Here is a 19,884-nt window from a genome sequence, read left to right as displayed (position 1 = left end):
AGTGTGTCAGCGGAGTGACTTAGTATGGGGTGCAGGGAAGGGACTGGGGGGAAAACGGTGTAAAGCAGTCGAGAATGTGGAGTAGAGAAGAGTAGAGGGGAGATTTGTACAAATTAGAATGGTACCTCGCCTCATGTTCCCGGATTGTGGAAACAGAGAAATTGATATGAGGCCGGGTAGCCCAAAAGGAAACTCACCAACACAGGTTACAAAGGACATACAAAGCGCTTTATTTCAAAGTTACAAAGTTACCAAAGTCAATTGACATACGGATAGCTATTCGGCCCTCTGACTAACACGCGAACCTTCAACGTAAGGTTCGCACTGAAAGTGGGAGAGGCCGATCATCGGGATGCTTGGGTTTTTATACATTTTGTCCTGCATTGGCCAGCCCTCTCGCAAGTTAACCATTCTTGGAACTATGGCTAGGGTTCGTAGCCAGGTCGAACACACAATTTACCTAATTTGATCAGTTCCGCTGATACAGTTACATATTTACACACAGGTTAAAGAGAGGACAAGGTCTTAGTTCGTGACCCTAACAAGTGACCTGCGGACATATTATTTATTCACGTGTGCGGAGGTCACCATGGCGGGAGTCTTACTCAAAATGTCATTCGGCCTCCATTTTGTGATTCAGGGTGACTTCCACACTGCAAGAGTACCTAAAATGGCGGCTAGATCCAAGATGGCGGCTTACACAATACATTAAGGTCAAGACCTTGCCGCGGAACCTATGTACATGGTATTCTTTAGACAGCTTGGCGTAGGCCAACATACATTTAAACAATGCGATTGGGGTCACAATATTATATCGATTTCCACAGACCCTCCTTTTGGCCTATGCCAAGTGCTAATACATCATTTCCTAATACTTTCGAAAATAACTGAAGGCATTATCATCCATAGGTTCCGCATCATTGTCCGAAATGTCAATAGCCATAAAGTTGTTCATAAGAACTTCTTGCAACATGAACTCTTTAGATGCTGTCTTCGGGGCGTATATCTTATGCCCTATTGCGCTCATTACCTGAGCACAACATCCCCCCATCATTCCACATATACTCGGGAGGCATTGAAAACAACAGCAAAGAAATAACAGAATCCCTAAAATGACAGAAAGCACCTTCCACCCCCAAGATCGTAAAGAATCCCAAAACCAAGTACTAAGGTTCCAGTCTCCTACAGGGATATGGACTTCAGAACTGAGAGTGTGTAAATTCTGAATTGCTTTAAAAATTGTTGGCGAAGAATCTGGTACGAAAACACAACAAGCGGACCCCACTAATTTACATACTCCACCTCGTTCAGCTAAAATGACATCTAATGCCATTCGATTTTGAAGGGCTACCAATCTTATCGCCTTTTGCTCTAAGGTCATATTGTAAAGTATGTCCGTGGTCCGATTGATCGTTTTCTCCAACACCCTCGCTAATCCCCTAATGTTTTCTGAATTTGCTATTTGTCCCCAAAAGGGCACTACTGATTTGGCTATATCCCCGAACACTTGCCCAGGGGTGTCTCCATTACTATCCCGTCGCGGGCGAGCCTTAGATACCTCTAAGGTACTGGCTATAAATACACCTGGTAACAATATCCCTAAATAACAAGTCCCCTGCCAATCCTTGGGCAACCAGGGAAAAGCTAAACTACCACAAACAAAATAAACGGGTCCCCCTACATACAAAGGCCTATTTTCCCCAGTCAAGTTTACAGTATTTACACAAGGCTCGAAGTCTCCCATTGGCCTAGTGCCATTTCTTTGTACACAGAAAGGAACTGAATCAGGACTATGATTCACAGAATAAGAAGGAGGCATGGCATCCTTATTGCCTATCGGAGCCATCTTAAAAGAAACTAGATTTTGGAAAGGAAAAGATAGTTTATCAGACGGCCTAATAGAAGCGACGTTAGGTTTGCTTCTATTTGCGAAAAGCGAGCATCCCAGGGGAGTCAATTCACGTTTTTCAAATTCATTCAAATTAGTCCCATCGAAGTTCCCTGAGATGCTATCATTCCATCGGCCAAAGAAGAGTGCTCTAAGAGAGGCATAGCAAGAAGTTGTTAAAGGTAAGGGATGTATATACCATCCCAGTCCCTTGTTCCCATGTTGTGGTAAGTGAGTGCAGATCCAACAATTAATCTTATTCAAAATAGCATGCGTAGCATTCATCACTATCATCAAAGTGTTATTATGATATTTCTGTCTATGCCGAGAGTCCCTAGGGGACAGAGTGTGAAGGTGTACAGAGGGAGTCAAAACAGTTGGTACGATTTTGGTCGGTAACAGAGGCTTCAAAGGATAGATTTCTTCAAAATACCAAAGTCCCACGGCAGCAGTTGCAAAAATAACAATAATCAGAACGAGAACACAACAGTACGTTTTCGGGGCCCAGGCACATTGTTCATTATTCGATTTGGTCACCTCCTTATCTAATAGTTAAATACGAGGAGCAGCGGTGAAGGCGGCAGGCATCATGGTCATCCCGATCGACGGCCCGAATGTTCGTTGCTGGCGGCACTTCGGCCGCGCGATTTCTTAGTCCTTCCCAACCCTAGCCAACAGAACCCTCCTTTTTTTTGTTCGAAAAAAGAAAGACGACAGTACTTCAATCACTCTTTTCCTTCCAGATGCACGACACTCGTGCGGTAGTTCCATTTCCGTGGTCGAAGGTTGTACCTGATGGTACCCAAGTTTGTTGAATCCAAAAGCAAAGTATCGTCGCTCCCTGAGGGGAGCGTCGTGTCGGTGGCGACGGAAGTCGCAGAGCTCGAAACAAGATTTTCCGGAAGTGATTGATCAAGAGAGTGCGGAGACAAAATGGACGGCTCCCCGAGCTCCTCAGGCTCAGAGAACTTCTCCGACGCACTCTCAACGCTGCCTGCTACTCCGAGATCAGAGATTGTAGCACCAGCGAGGGGTTCTGTATCTTCTGTAGCGTGTGGCGTTGGGTGAGGGATCTTCTTAACATGCGTTGCATGTACCCAGTTCTTCTTTCCTGCCACCCGCACTGCCGTCCTGGTGACCAATAATACCTGGTAGGGCCCGCGCCAGCGAAACGCAAGACAGGAAGACCTCTCGTAGGCCTTCACCAGGATCCAGCTACCGGGCAGTATATCGTGTCCTGGGCCCGTAAACCGTACAGGTAAGGCAGCATTCACCTGGTGGTAAATGAAATACAGATTCTTAGTCAATTGATTACAGTAATCTATGAGCAATACATTATCCACATCCCTCAGGGCTTTAGGTTTAGGGAGACCCCAGATATTAGCAGGCCTTCCCATTACCACCTCGAACGGAGAGAGCCCAGTTCTAGTCTGGGGTGTGGTGCGCATAGCTAACAACACAATAGGTAAAGCGTCGGGCCATTTTAGCTTAGTATCGGCACATGTTTTTGCAAGTTTGTTTTTCAGAATACCGTTGTGTCTCTCTACCAACCCCGCACTTTGAGGGTGCCTAGCTGAATGAAAACGTTTCTCAATCCCTAGGGCAACACATATTTGCAACATTACGGCTGCGATGAAATGGGGGCCGTTGTCCGACCAAATTATCCTCGGGAGCCCAAATCGAGGGAAGTACTCTTTCACCAGGATCTTTGCGGTGGTCATGGCGGTAGCATCTTTGACAGGGAAAGCCTCGACCCATTTGCTAAAAGCACAAATGATGACAAGAACATATTTCAAGTTATTACATCGCTCCATTTCAATAAAATCAAGGTGAATGGTTTCAAAGGGGACAGAGGGGGGCCCAAAACTTCCCCTTGGAGTCACTGTCCCTTTACCCACATTGTGCTGTAGGCAAATCATGCAATTCTGAACATGTCTCTTTGCAGTTTCCAAAATTTTATCGTTCACCCAAACCTGCTGCAATATCTTCGTAATTTGCTGGGCACACACATGCGTTGGACCGTGTGCCATTGTAACCATTGCTAACACATAAGAATCAGGAAGCAACCATTTCCCGTTGGATGCGTCCACCCAACACCCTTCATCATCCAATTTTCCCATGCCTTCAGCCCACTTCCTAGACTCTTCAACTGAGGCATCAGTCTGCATATCTCGCACAGACCCAATGCCTTCATCTATTATACAAACATCTCTCACTTCCCTCGAAGTGTACATGTCTGTGCTAAGGTCTGTGGCTGTTTGTCTAGCTATCAAATCTGCAAAAGCATTTCCTCTGCCCACATGGTCTATGACCTTGCGATGTGCTGCACATTTCATGATCGCTAATTGTTCAGGGAGTGAGAGCGCTGAAAGTAGTTGTACTATTAAGGGACCATGCTGAATCTTGGTCCCATGTGAGGTCAGACACCCTCTTTCCGACCCCAGTTTTCCGAAGTTGTGAGCCACCCCAAAGGCGTACTGGCTATCCGTATAAATATTGACTCTATGCCCTTGGGAGAGCTCACAAGCGCGGGTCAACTCTATAATCTCCGCGGCCTGCGCGGAGTTATGCGGAATCCTTTTAGTTTCAACAATCTTGTTCAAAGTAGTAACTGCATAAGCAGCTGTAGATGTGCCATTCGGAAGTTTGAAGCAGGAGCCATCACAAAACAGCTCCCCTTCCGCATTCTTCAAAGGAGTATCTGAGAGGTCTATCCTGCCCTTTGTTTCTTGTTCTGTGGCATACAGGCAGTCATGTGATCCTTCATCACCGCAAACAATATTTTGCGGGAGAGGTAAGAGTTCAGCCGGATTGAGAACACAACACCTTTTAATTTGGATATGAGGAGCAAATAGGACTAATTCGTACCTTGTCAACCGGGCAGAGGTAAGGTGTTGCGTTTGAGTTTTATTCAATAGAATATCAACAGAGTGAGGTACCATCAAAATTAAATTGTGGCCTAGGACCATCCCCTCACTCTGTTTTACAGACGCAGCGGCAGCAGCAACAGCGCGCAGACATCGTGGCAAAGCGCATGCAACAGGATCGAGGGCGGAGGAATAATAGCCGCACGGCCTATTCTTCCCTCCATGTTCCTGTGTTAACACAGACAAAGCACATCCATCACATTCATGCACAAACAACACAAAGGCCTTATCGTAATTTGGTGTACCCAAAACCGGTGCTGAACATAGCGCGGTTTTGAGAAGCTCAAATGATCGTTGATGTTCCGATTCCCATGGCAGTGGCAGAGAAATGCCCTTCTTCGTCAAAGCCAACATCGGTTTTACCACTAGTGAGAAATTCGGGATCCACAGTCTACAGTAGGACGCCATCCCTATCAGGGCTCTGACTTCCTTCTGTGATTTTGGGACAGACATGCCAGAAATGTGTTTTATTCGTTCAGGTGCCAATCTCCTTCCCTCCTTTGACAGGAGGTAGCCTAAATAGGCAACCTCCTGGCAACAATATTGACATTTTTTTAGCGAAGCTTTGTGACCATTTTCAGCTAGATGAACAAGCAACAATATAGTGCCTTCCTTACAAGCTTTCTCAGAGTCTGCAGCCAAGAGCAAATCGTCTACATATTGAAGCAGCGTGCAAGTAGGTGGCAATTCAAGGGTGTCGAGCTGCTCCTTTAAGGCTCTACTATAGATACTAGGACTTTCAGTATAGCCTTGAGGTGCCCTTGTAAAAGTAAACGAGCGTCCCCCCAAGGTGAACGCGAACAAATACCTGCTCTCCTCATGTATCGGAATACTAAAGAAGGCGTTTTTCAAATCTACGACACTAAAGTGTGTAGCCGTAGCAGGGATCATTGTTACGATCGTAGTTACATCAGGCACAATTGGAAATTGTGGTGCTACCACTCGGTTAATAGCACGAAGATCTATTATAAACCGGTACGGAATTGCATTGTCTCCTTTCTTATATACTGGCAAGATCGGGCTATTACATAAGCTACCTGTTATCTCTTCGATCACTCCACGATGTACAAAATCGGAGACAATGCATTTCAGAGCACGCTCACCTTCAATTGAAATTTTATATTGCGGAATGCGTGGTAGCTTAACCCCATGTTTCAAGACTATCTTAACAGGCTCGATGTGCAATATCCTGACATCATTGTCGTCTATTGCCCACAAACATTCCGGGACAATGTCAAACTCGGGAGGTAGAGGTCGGGTCAAGTACTGGGAGTTAAAGGGTTGCTGTGGTGAAACTGTTAATCTTATTCCGTCAGGGGAACAATGAATCACTGCATTCAGTTTCTTTAACAAATTCGACCCTAGCAAATTTTCTCCGCAGTTTGAAGTAAGAAGAAAAGGGCACTGGTCTGTGAAAGGACCCAAAGAAACAGATACCGGCGCAGAAACCGGACAAACAGTTGGTATACCAGAGAACCCTATAGAAACGTTTGTTTGCCCTGACAGTGGGATGTTTGGAACCCTAGAATGGTCAATGGAGCACTTTTGTGCTCCAGTGTCGATCAAGAACTGATGTTTCCTATTCCCCACCAATAATTCCACGTAGGGGCCCTTCTGAATAACGGGAATAGGTAAAGGTTCCAAACGCTGCTTCGGGCAATCCTAGTAAGGCAGAACTTCGTCAAAGGGAAGTTCTTCAGAAAGATAGGCAGCAGAAGGGTGATCAAATATATTTCTCGAGTCCATACTCGGAGTCTGATTTTCCCGTGAAAAAGGTTGTTGTGGATCTTGTAGAAGCTGACCCCTATCAGGGCCCCCTGCTCCGGGGCGGCCCCTTGGTCGCCTACCCATACCTCCAAATGTGCCTCCTGACCTCTGACGAAGGGCAGGGCACTGTGCTCGCCAGTGACCTTCCTGGCGGCAATAAGCACACTGATTAATATTTATAGAATTCGGAGGAGTATTTCCTCTTGGAATGTACTGACCTCTAGTCTGTGTCGTACCTCCTCTGGGGTTTCTGACAATTTGCTGCAACAATACCTTAGTCTTTAAGTCGCCCCTTCTTTTTTCGATTTTCTCTTTTTCATTATTAACCCGATTCTCATAATACTGAGCCATATGCAAAACCTCTGACTGGGATTTTGCCTGCCAAGCGCTCTCTGAGGACATAATTTGTGACTGGATGTCGGGCAACAATCCACGTACAAATGTGTCCACAAACAACCTCTTCCCCGACTCTGTGCCTAAATCCTGTCCACTGAAGTCAGAGAACACCTGTTCAAATCTATTAAAGAATTCAGTAGTACCTTCAGTTTTCCCTTGGACGCAGGCCGTAAGCTTGTCCCAAATAATCCTTTTTTCTGGGATTATAGTTTTTAGTTTAGCAACTATTCTATCGGGTAAGGTAAGTATTACCTGGGGGGGTTTCTCACCAGCTGGTCGTTCCCCATCTATTCTAATCAGATTTACCCATGTATCCCCTAGCCCCGGCACATCATCTACTGTCCGTATCTGTTTCCATACATCAACTGGCAAAAGCACTGGAAACAAGAAGTCCATGTCACTTAAGGTGAACACAGAAGATTGTAAGACGGATTCTATCTCTTTATAAAACCCTGTCGGGTTTTTCCTAATATCAGGGACTGATTGTCTAATCGTGTTCACCTCCTGTCGAGAGAACGGGACGTGAACAAACTGCGATACGTAATGTGCAGGGATATCCGTCGCGGGAGTACCAGTCGCCGCGTCGGCGGGGATTTCTACTTTTGGGACAAGGGTCGGAGGGACCTCTCTCATAGGCAACTGAGATATAGGGACCTCCGACCGCTTACTGAGCAATAGGGCCAAATCGAGCGCTAAAACGGCTGTAGAAGTGTCAGGCGAAAAAGCTCTTTTACAAATACCCAATAATTCTATGGGGCAACCAACCTTCTTCCTTATACATTCCTCCTGTAAGTGCTGTACCATCACTTGGATTACCTTTCTTTGCATCTCTACCGTGTATTGACTGTATGTGTCATACACCTCATCTGGCGGTATCGATGAATCCGAGATCCATCGAATCGCGTCTTTGGTACAAATTCGTACTTCCTCAGGTGCTGATCTTCGGCACGAAAGGAACCGTTTCTGTACATATATCCTGTCGTCCTCATCATCCTCGTTTTGTAACTTTTCAAAATCCCTCCTAAACTCAAACAACCTATCAACATGTCCATATACTTTCTGCTCTGTATCCCTCAAAAGTGCCAAAGCATTCAGATCTCTCACCCCTTGTGGGAGATCCGAAGTCTGCAATCTACCCCACATTACACCTAAGTGAATCCCCAGACCTTCAATAAAAACATTTTTCTCGGGAAAATCAGGCAAATTGGATAATGTTGAAAATGCATCAGTTTGATCACCTTTTTCCATGCAATGCTTAGCCCAAGCAAATAGTTCCTGTTTCCTGCCTGCAGGAACAGTACTACGAGTCACAATTGTTGACCCTGCACCGGGATCTGTTTTAACGAACACGGGACTCCCCGGAATCGAAAGTGTAGGAGGACTTAACAAGGGTGCAGGGGAGAGAGGCAATGTAATAGACAGAGGAGCGACAACCAAAGAGCTAGGAGCAATAGGCTGTGCAGGGGGAGTAGGGATAGCAACGGGAACAATAGCAGGAACGGGCAAGGTGCCCACAATAGGAGCATACGGAGGTGGCGCTGAAGAATCAGGCCTCCGTTCGTTCAATATTTTCTCAATAAACTCCTCGGAAACATGGAAATCTTTAGAGGGGTAAATTTTCTGGACCTCGAGCGAGAAAGCTCTATCCATTTTCTGGGCTTCTTCTAATCGTTTTTCCTTGTCATACAACAATGCCTTTTCGGCATTTGTTTTATGACGTGCATGTTTATCCCTACTTTTAAGCTGCTGCAATGCTTCCTTTTTCCAATTTTGTAACACATCAAAGGCTGCTGGCCTAGCCTTTTTCTTAAGCAAGATCGATTCTAAGTATTCAATATGGGGGATCTCAAAACTACCATTGATTGGCCACCGAAATTCGGAGGCATTTCTGGTCTGTCTGTGCCAAATGTCATTAAATACAATACTACCAATGCCATACTTACAGTACATAGTACACGCCGGCGACCCCTCCTGTGGTGCCGGACGGCTAAATTCCAAAGATTGTCGATCGCTGCGGAACAGAGCCCTAAAGCAGCTAGACAATTTCCCAGGCATTTCTCAAAGAATTGGTGTTACCTGGTCCAATAATTGTGTCTGCAGATACAATACGCCAAATTCAAATTGTCAGGGTTAAATTAAGAGCCGGGTCACGACTGCACCTAACCAAACCTAAGGAGGACCGTACGGTTTACAAAGGACTTCAACTAACGAATTTTTACCTGCGTTCGGTGGTTTCGGCAAATCTGCCCGCCTCGGATTTGGACCCTCGTCAAGATGCCGTGTCAGACTGCACGACTATCGCCCAAGGATCGGACCGTGCAGCGCTGCCGAGGTATCGCGTCTCGATCGGTCGGGCCCACAGTATCACACCGTCCGATCCCGATTCGATAGTCTGCGTCAACCTTCAATGATCCGGCATCAATCTTGAGGGTCCCTATTCGGGCGCCAACTGTGGAAACAGAGAAATTGATATGATATAGCCCAAAAGGAAACTCACCAACACAGGTTACAAAGGACATACAAAGCGCTTTATTTCAAAGTTACAAAGTTACCAAAGTCAATTGACATACGGATAGCTATTCGGCCCTCTGACTAACACGCGAACCTTCAACGTAAGGTTCGCACTGAAAGTGGGAGAGACCGATCATCGGGATGCTTGGGTTTTTATACATTTTGTCCTGCATTGGCCAGCCCTCTCGCAAGTTAACCATTCTTGGAACCATGGCTAGGGTTCGTAGCCAGGTCGAACACACAATTTACCTAATTTGATCAGTTCCACTGATACAGTTACATATTTACACACAGGTTAAAGAGAGGACAAGGTCTTAGTTCGTGACCCTAACAAGTGACCTGCGGACATATTATTTATTCATGTGTGCGGAGGTCACCATGGCCGGAGTCTTTCTCAAAATGTCATTCGGCCTCCATTTTGTGATTCAGGGTGACTTCCACACTGCAAGAGTACCTAAAATGGCGGCTAGATCCAAGATGGCGGCTTACACAATACATTAAGGTCAAGACCTTGCCGCGGAACCTATGTACATGGTATTCTTTAGACAGCTTGGCGTAGGCCAACATACATTTAAACAATGCGATTGGGGTCACAATATTATATCGATTTCCACAGGATAAATGGTGGAGTCACAAATGTGTCTTCTTTGAACGCTTGATCCATGCCCACGAGGCCTGCACGAGGATGATAAGAAGTTGTTTGTTGAAATAATTGCAGATATATACACTACACCATATCTGTCTGCGCATTGATTGGGCCTGATAACACACAAAGTGGCCCCCCCTCTCCCAGGTGCAGGCCGGCATGGGGAGGATTTATTAGAGGGAACCTGGGAGCTTGAGCTTGGCGCTCTCCCACTGCCCTAGTGTCATCTGCGCTCCTGTCTGGGTCCTCTCCAGGAAGAGAGAGTCACAGCAGGCTGTTCGTGCATAAACTCCCCTTTCACTGAATCCTACCTGCAGCCTAGGTCTGAAGTCAGGACTAACCTCAAATGAGGTATATATTCACCTCTGACGTGTACTATAGTGGGAGCTTGTACCAGGGTGCGTGGCATCTTGCCTTGCGACAAAGCATCATGTTATTTGGGCTATTTTAGCAACTTTCATGGGTTTTTGGAGGATGGATGCGACGCGGGCCGCAGACTCATTTTACACCATAACCTATTCCTTTAAAAAAAACACTAGAATGATCTATAAAGAGCACGTAAAGTGCCAGTTCTGGTTTAGATAAAGGCACTGACTTAGGGATGTTTACTACAAAGCCCTGGGTAGTTAATAACTTAATTGGAGCTGGGAACATACTACTAGTGTATACAAATGTCTTATCCAGGGATGCCTTCATCCACTCCTTTTCCAATCACCAGGCTGATTATGATAGTTATTCTTCACATTCTTAGTTGTTTCAAGCACCTGTAAGAATGTAACTGTATTCTTCCTATGCTCCCTCTACCCCTTGAAGCACTTTGAAACACATTGTGTATAGGCGCTATACTAATAAACAATCAATCAAAAATCAATCAGTCTGTTTGCACTATGCATTTGCTTCACTGAAGTCCTACTAAAAACCAGCAATGGCAAGTGTGTGCTTGTCTATGCGTATGGGGCATTTGCCGGGCACGGCTATTAAATGTCCAGATACTTGCACCGTTTTGCAGCTTCTACCATCAGTGGGTACCTAATACCAGTATGGCGATGCTTGGCAAGTGCCTTTTCCATGCCTAAATTAAAGCCCAAATGGTTGGTGTTGCCAACGCTTGTTTTAAAATAGGGATGTAACTGCATTTTTGGTACCCACCACCAGCTGAATAATGAGTTGTAGACAAGTTTTAATAAAGGCCACCATAAGCCATCTGGTTGACCCAGAAAAAAATAAAACAGCGCCTTGAGATTCAACAACAGCACTTGTTTCACTATCCATATAAATCCAGTCAATACGCTGGTGCTGAAGTATGATTGCAGCCCATACACTGCTGTAAAGTGTTCCATCATTGAGGGTTCAAGTGGAAAAGGATTAGAAGGGTTGGCAAAACTCCATAAAGCATCTGCATTTAAAGCGCAGGTGAGTGCATTATAAAAGATCTCTCTAAAGGTCCATCGCTGGGAGGATTTTATATTCTGAAATGCTTTTCTTTTTCAGTGATGATATATGTAATTTAATACATACTGCTATTTTGATTTTGTGAAAAGTCGAGTTCTTTGACTAAAACACAACAAATAAAAAAAACAAAGTCCCTAAGGTGTCCCCTGTCCCCGCCCCCTCCCCCGCTATCCCAGATTTTACGGGTCTCCTACACCCCTGGGAGAAGGAAAAGAAAAAAGAAAAAAAAGTGGGAAAGCTAAACATACAGGTCATTACAATCATCCCAAATGGCTGCATTCTTATCAAGCCGCTGTTTATGCTTGAAGGACACCCTCTGTCCCTGCCAGAAGGGAGCAATAGGCTGTGAAGCCAGTCATCAACTGTAGGCCTGGCATCACTTTTCCATTGCAACAAAATATGTTTCTAAGCCACCACAAGAGCTCTATAAACCCAAGCTAATGTCAGCTGGAAATTGGCCCAAAACACAATTTAGGCGTACAGGGGAAAGAAAGACCCAGCACAAGGTTCATACGCTGGAGGACCTCCCACCAGCAAGACTGGATCTTCTGACAATACCAGAACAAATGCAAAGTGGTACCTGCAACACTTTTACAATTCCAACATAACCCATCTAGACTCAACTTACAGGACACCAACTTTTTGGGCGACCAATAGATGTAATGATTAATCCTTTGCTGTGTGAAGCGCAAATCTAAGTCAATCTTGAACCTGCATGGACAAGCATATACACGAGACCATTCAATATCAGAGAGTTTGCAACCTAGGTCTCACTCCCAGCGATCTCTGCCACACAAAGACGCCAAGTTATATTCACATGGAGTAAGTAGTTTATAGAGCAAAGAAGCGGAGTGTGGCATACTCTTGGTCAAATACAGGATCATAGGCAAACCATGCAGACTTGCGTTAGGGGGTGTGAGCAGCATACCAAAAAGGTTCTCTAGGGCTGAATAACGATTAAACTCAGACAATTTCAACTTGTATTTGAAGCACAAGAACTCAAAATCAAGAAGAGTATGACCGGGGGTGTGGCCTGCTGCTGAGCGATGTAGACGTGTTCCCTCGTTGCTCCCGGGATGCCAGCTAAATCCTGTCCGATATCCTGCAAAATAACAGCACATTCTGAAAGAAACTACAGCCACAGGTAGCAGAATCCCCAGACAACGGATCGCTGCAAAATCAGCTTGAATCGGAGCTCGGTACGCACGGAAAATGCTGCAGAAAACGGGACCGTTTGAAGCCGAACGCTGAATCCAAGATGGCTGCCAGAGCTGAAAACTAAAGGGCAGACGCATACCGCAGCGGAGGTGTCTCCGCAACCAACACCCCGTGGTGGTCGAGCGGAGAGCGGGAGAGCTGCTTGCCCTTGACCCAGACCTGCGGTTGCACAGGAACGGCGGATTGCGGGACAGGAAGAGGCGAAGTGCCCTGCCCGGCGAGACACCAACCCCAGACCACCTGGAACCCGACCGAACTGAAGAACGGTTGGCCGCGCGAGGATACACCCCTGGAGGCCCCCGGAGATGAACGTGCATTGAAGCCCCGAGACTCGTGAACTCGTGGACCACTATCAGTGCGAGACCAGACACTCAAGTGCCCAACCCCCACAGCAACAAAACACAGGAACTGATACAGGTCCAGCCAGTGGAGACAACAGAGCGTAAGCCGTGGCTGGTCCCGCACAGCCATAGCACCGCGTCTAACACAGCTGAATTCCCATGCTGCAGCAAACCATGCAAGCATATGTAACTGACTCTGAAGCTCGGACCAAGCCAACTAAAGGGAAGCAGAGGGCAAGTCCCTGCCATCCGGACATTGTGATCATCATTGGGATGATAAAGGCCATAGCCTGCCCCCCACTGACATGACTGTGGCGCACAAAACGTTCCCCACCTGTCCTCCCAGCAGCAGAAGTAATGATGAGGGGAAAAAAGGTATGTCCCTTCCGAAACAACACCTCCTGCCCCAATACAATGTCATAACACTATGAGGTGTTATGCCAACCACACACGCCTGAAGCACTGTAAGAGACGCCCTTCAGCATCCCCCCACTGCCACGCATTGAACGAGGTGGGAGACAATATCTCTTGGAAGGAGGAGGACTGCCCTAACAGAGCCTGCGTTGTACTACCCGGAGCTCCAGTACGATAAAGGTGGACTTTGTGAAGGTCGCGGGCGCTCCGTGCTACGTAGAGTGCACGCTGTACCCCATTGTGTTGGCGGGTGATCTGCGGCCCTCCAACACTAATCCAGGATCCATAAAGGCGATAAGGAGAGGGGGAGGAGGGAAATAGCCGGCATAACCAGCACAGCCCACAGTGGGCGAAACCCGCATGGCAGGCGGGACCCTTGACGATCAGACCTCACCGGTCTGGGACCCCCTCCCGAGAGACACGCCCTTCTCCAGCTCATCTCGGTGCTGGGCAGCACTTTGCCAACTGCAACACGCAAGGCTATCCAAGGGGAGCCCTTGTGCCACGTGTAGTGCTCCCAACGAGCCTAAACAAGGGAGAGGGAAAGAAAGAGGGCACACATTGGCAGCATTTCCATGTGAAAATAGACCTAAACTGTCCCTGATGAACAATTGGAGCTGTTGTGTCAAACATAAGAAACCAACAACCCGTGCCCCAGGGCCTCCATACAGTAGTGAATGAACAGCGCAGGGTGCCGGCGAAGTGGCATTAAATCCGCAGGATACCTGAATAACGGATAGCCTGCATATACATAGCACAACTAGGCGGCAGGAGTGGCCAAACCACCCGAAATAGATGACCAGGCTACAGTACGGACATAAGGCACAAAGTAACCACAAAGCTACCACCCGGGCTGTGTGCACTATAGGAAAAGGTGTGATACAACTGTGAAGCCAAACCCATTCTACCAACTGCCAAACATAAGAGGAATAAAGGGCTCGGTAAATAGTCTCTGAGATGGACAAGGAGAAAGCCAAGAAAGCAGGGACCCAGAGCACTATGGAGCAATACACAACACCGACCCTGCCCCCCCCCCCAGCAGACCAAAATAAATCTGATGGCCCACAAGAACCTGTAGAAAACATATCACTTAAAGATGTGATGAACGCCATCTCCAGCTTGCGAGCATCTATGGAGGTAAAAATGGACAGCATTAGCACCGAGGTGTCCCTACTGTGTCATGACCTCCAGAAACTTTCATCCGAACGGGAGAGGCTGAGACTCGCATATCAGTGGCAGAAGATGAGCTATGAGGCATGAGTCAAACAAATGAACAGTGCAATGGAACGCATCAAAGCACTGGAAGAGCGGGTGGAAGAGGGAGATCGATTGAGAAGGAATAACATGCAAATCCTCGGTCTGCCGGAAAAAACAGAGGGGGGCAAACATGGAGCTTTTTCTGGAACAGTTGCTAGCTGATCTATTTACCCCAAAATCCTTGTCCACATTTTTTTCCATTGAACGCGCCCATAGAATACCAACGGGCAGACCGATTCCTGGGGCACCACCACGAACAGTGATCGCTAGAATCCTGAACTATAGAGACCGTGACACAGTGCTCCAAATGGCCAGAACGAAAGGCGTAATAACATACAACGGCTCTAAGATAGCATTATTTCCCGACTTCACTAAAGAAGTACAAAAAGCAAGACAATCATTTGACCCTCTTAAGAAACGCCTTCAGACATTGAATGTGAAATATGGCCCATTATTTCCGGCACAGATGAAAATATACCACAATGGTATGACAGTGCATTTCACGGACCCAGGGGAGGCATGGAATTGGACAGAACGCAACCTGGGAGGAGATTGGGGCCCATGGAGAAGGCAAAGAATTCAAAGGAACAGACCTCGGACAAATAGGCCACCAGACAAGCCACCACCACCACAACAACAAGAGGAAATGCCCCAGAAGGCGACGAATAAGAGCAGATGCTGGACAACAATATTTACGGCATGCTCACCCTGTGGACATACGGACCGGAAGCTACAATACGTGCCTAATAAGGCAGCTGGCGGCCCTGCGATGTCGCACTATACGCCCCCCAACCACATACCCTGTCGACATACGCCGTCCCAATAATAGATTGGAGGAGTATAACTGACAGGAACTTATTGCACGAGTACTGAGAGTGTATAGTTTTTGTTTAATTTGTGTTTGAGTTATAAACGGGCGACAGATGCTTCAGTTGGGTGCGAAGTATGGGGAGGGGGTATTTGGGTATATGTTCAGAAGATGGAGAAGCTCAATAGAACACCGAAACCTATGAGAATCAGGTGTTAGTCAAACACTGGCCATTGTTGCCTCCCACAAGACGAATGTAAGCAATGCTTCCACCATGGGGGGCTCCACTGTCATCCACAACAATGAGTGCTTAAATGGCCCTGCAAGACACTAAGACCCGAGCCTTAAAGCTTCTTACCTGGAACGTGAATGGCCTAGGAAACAGCCTGAAGAGGCGACTAGTACGACAGTTCCTGAATAGACATGGCCCAGACATAGCCTTCCTAACGGAGACTCACCTAGCAGGAACAACCAATGCGCTATTCAAGCATTCCAACTATCGCACAGCAATACAGGCAGGCATCACGACGGGAGCCAGAGGAGTAATATTAATACATAAAAAACTGCCTTTTACCCTCACGAAAGCAACACAAGACACTGGGGGCAGATTTATGTATGTCACGGGTACGCTCTGGAATAAAACAATCTCCCTGTTAGCGATCTATGCCCCGCCCACGCTACAAGCCACGCTAATAGAAGACATTACACCTTAGCTGATTGATGATACCTCTGATATCCTGGTCCTAGGTGGAGACTTCAATGATGTCATAGACAATATACAAGATCGCACACACCTACACAATAGAGACCGCCGAACCAACTTAGCCACATTTGTGGAAGCATTTGGTATCAGAGATGTATGGCGCAACCTACACCCTGGGGAAAAGGGATATTCCTATCACTCCGGGGTACATACATCACTGTTGCGCTTAGACTATTTCTTTGTACCAGCAGCAATAATACATACAGCAACACAAGCACAATACCTTCCAAGAGGCATCTCGGATCACTCCCCCCTACTCATGTCAAGCACGACAAATAAACCAACCCCGCCACCTGTATGGAGACTGAACAGTTACCATTTAGGCTCCCCAGAGCTGATAGAACGTTTACAAAACGCCAGCACAACATACTTTGAATTAAATGAAGGATCGGTAGACTGTCCCATTACACTATGCGAAGCCTATAAACCTGTGAAACGAGGGGAGATCATCTCCTGGAGTGCAGCACAAAGGAAAGCACAACTGGAATCATTGAGGGGAGGCAGAGGCAAACGTTAAACAGGCAGAGGAGACACCTAACCCAGGATTGTCCCGACACAAATAGAGCTTTGGTTCTGGCCCAAAAAAAGCTACAAAACATTGCGTTGGATAACACAAAACAGGCACATGGGGCAATGATAGCCAGAATTTATGAAACAGGTGACAAAGCGGGGAAGATGCTAGCGTGGCTCGAGCGCAGGGATGAGGGACACAATCAAGTAAGAGCAATCACGCCCCAAAATGCGGAATGCGTCTGATGGACGCGGATATAGCAGAAGAGTTTGCAAGATACTATGAAGGACTATATAAAAGACACCTGAAGCTTCCCCTGAAGCCTCCATACTGGAAGAGATCACCCTTCCCTCCCTAAACACCGAACAAGTTGCTAACCTGGAAATGGAAATCACGGAAGAAGAGATAATAGCAGCCATGATGCAGCTCCAATCCGGAAAGACACCCGGACTGAATGGCTTTACCATAGAAACCTTGAAAAAGATAGGCGGTAATGAACTGGCCCCCCACCTACCTAAAATGTACCAACAGGCCCGAACCAAAGGGAGCTTACCAGCGGACCTAAGGAAGGCAACAATAAATTGTAATACCCAAAGCAGATAAACCCCCAGATAATTGTAGCTCATGTAGACCAATATCCCCCATTAACAGTGAGGCGAAGATATTGGCTAAACTGTTAGAAACACGCCTACAACAGGTCATAACTGTCAGGTTTCGTGGGATTTGGATGAATGTGGTGGAATGAGGATATGATTAACATAAAGTATGGTTTGGGCCTTAACTTTCTGTGCAGAGTGTGGAGAGCTTCCCAAGTCAAAATGGAGAATTCCAAAAGGATCAGTGATTGGTCAGAAGTAAAAGAAAGGCATTGTTGGAACATTCTAAACCGCCTTTCATTGTCAGAAGCCCAGCTGGAAGGTCTTATGTTTGAAGCTCTTAAGTTTTTAGAAAACTTTAGTTAGGCCCTTGTGCCTAAAATTAGTTATTTGGACCAGGAAAGTGTTGGAGATTTAAGAAGAAACTTAGAAAACGTTCCGGTGAAAGAAAGAAGCAAGCTAAGTGAATTCATTATCTTTTATGGAATTTTATGATTTTCAAGCAGGAGTTAAAAATCAAAACCATTAATTAACTTGTTCCTGTTTTTCTTAGTTTTTGTTTATATAGTAGTTCATTTCGTTCTTTCAAGAATGTATTTTTTGAACTTCTAGAACTGTATTTAAATTAATTGAACTGCGTCACATTTTTTGCACCTGGCAAGTTGGAGTGTGGAGGTCTGTTTATCTTTTTAGCGTCGTGTGTTTTTTCGGCCGTATAAAAGTTTATTGAGTATTGTACCTTTTGTCGGTAACAGTGCTTTTCTTAGCGTCGGACTAGCGTTAGAAATCTTAGACTGTCTGCGCAAGTGACAGTGTGGTAGCCACGCGACTCCGAGGCGTTATGTTTAATTTACTAACATTCTAACCTGGCGCGTGATCTTCACTGGGCTGCCTCTTCAAGGATTAGTGTCTGGAACTGAGGAATTTCTTCTTTCATGTTTGAACAATTCATATTAAGAAGAGTGGAATACTATTCCTTTACGCATGCGCCTATGCCAGTTTCCTTTTTGAACTCAATTCCTTGTTCATGTGCGCTTCCATTTTAGAAGGAGTAAACAATATCTTCACGCATGCGCATATTTTGGTTAAAGGAACGCTTCTTTTATGAGCGATCTTCTTTGCAAGCAAAAGATCCAATTAATGAACACTTTTATACATTCAGGAAACAAACAATTTGAAATTGAATAGCTAGAGTGTCATTCTTGGAATTTGTGTTGAAGCTAGACACTAATACAAACTACATGTATAATATTTCCAGCGGGTTGTTTGGGTAAAAGACAGTTGAACTGCTTGAAGACAAACTCATTAAACTGAGAGCGATTAGCAGTTTTTTGCAAAACCGAATTGAAGAAATTAGTAAGAGCATCTGAGACTCTATTTTTAAGTTTTCTTCAGTAGAATTCATACTCATCCTCTACGTTATTCACAGAGGATAATCAGGTATGGTGGCGTGTTTATTTACTTAAATTTATAAAGAGAAGTCAGAGCCAAGGAATTCAAAGGTTAGTGACTAAAGTGAATTTGTTGTTATTTTCACCAACAGGTTGACAGATAAAGAAGCTGAGCAAAACCTGAAGTTTATTATTTTGTCCCATTTTCCCCCTTTCCCTTGGGGGTGCTCTCAACTGAACTGTTTGATACCAGTTAAGAGGTTAGCATCCAAAGGGCACTGCGGGGGTTCAGCAGCTTCCGGGGACAACATCAGATTTGAGAAAGCCTGACAGTAACATCCCTAATTCATCCAGACCAATGTAGCTTCAGGCCCAATAGATCCACGAGAATGAACATACGGAGAATACATCTAGCCATCGAACGTGCCCAAACCCTGAATATCCCCTTGGGAGTACTTGCAATAGACTTCAAAAAGGCGTTTGATTCAATCCACTGGGAGGCACTCTGGGCGATCATGCATAAAATGGGGTTCGGCGAGTGATTTCTATCCTGGGTTCAACTGCTGTACAATGCACCGATGGCCGAAGTCAGAGTAAATGGCTGGACATCACGATCCTTGGCCCTGGGAAAAGGGATGCGGCAAGGCTGCCCCCATCAGCACTCCTCTTTTCACTGGCCATGGAGCCATTGGCCCAGTTGCTGAGGGATACATGTACATGGAGAGGCATCCCTGGCGGGCCAGAGTGGAAGGACAGAGTCTCACTGTACGCAGATGATCTATGAATATACCTGCGAGACCCCAAGACGACATGCCCAGTGGTGACACAGCTACTCCAAGAATATGGAACCTCTATTGGCCTAAAGGTGAATTGGTCCAAATCTACACTATTTGCATTAAATCAATTAGGAATGGAGGCTCCCAAGCCCTGCCCATATAGAGTCTCCTCCGACTACTTTCAATATCTGGGCATCCGGATCACAAGAAATCTCAATGACT

The 19,884-nt window shown here is 46.1% G+C and overlaps 1 protein-coding gene across 3 annotated transcripts in view; it reads right to left on the bottom strand.

Annotated features, from left to right (window-relative positions):
- Positions 1-19,884, bottom strand: part of MINDY2 (MINDY lysine 48 deubiquitinase 2) — an 838,774-nt gene that overhangs the window by 200,926 nt on the left and 617,964 nt on the right. The window contains exon 6 of one of the 3 annotated variants that reach the window (XM_069624357.1): positions 271-3,162. The exons of 1 other annotated variant lie outside the window; for it this stretch is intronic. In XM_069624357.1, the coding sequence (XP_069480458.1) occupies positions 2,614-3,162 (549 nt within the window). In that variant the 3' untranslated portion in view covers positions 271-2,613. Of the gene's footprint in view, positions 1-270; positions 3,163-19,884 lie in introns of those variants that run through there. One more of the 3 variants, XM_069624355.1, reaches the window with a different exon arrangement.

This window comes from Ambystoma mexicanum, chromosome 11 (genome assembly GCF_040938575.1).
Source record: "Ambystoma mexicanum isolate Mex_15411 chromosome 11, UKY_AmexF1_1, whole genome shotgun sequence".
NCBI classification, from domain to species: Eukaryota; Metazoa; Chordata; class Amphibia; order Caudata; family Ambystomatidae; genus Ambystoma; species Ambystoma mexicanum.
This window is presented reverse-complemented; position numbering and strand designations above follow the sequence as displayed.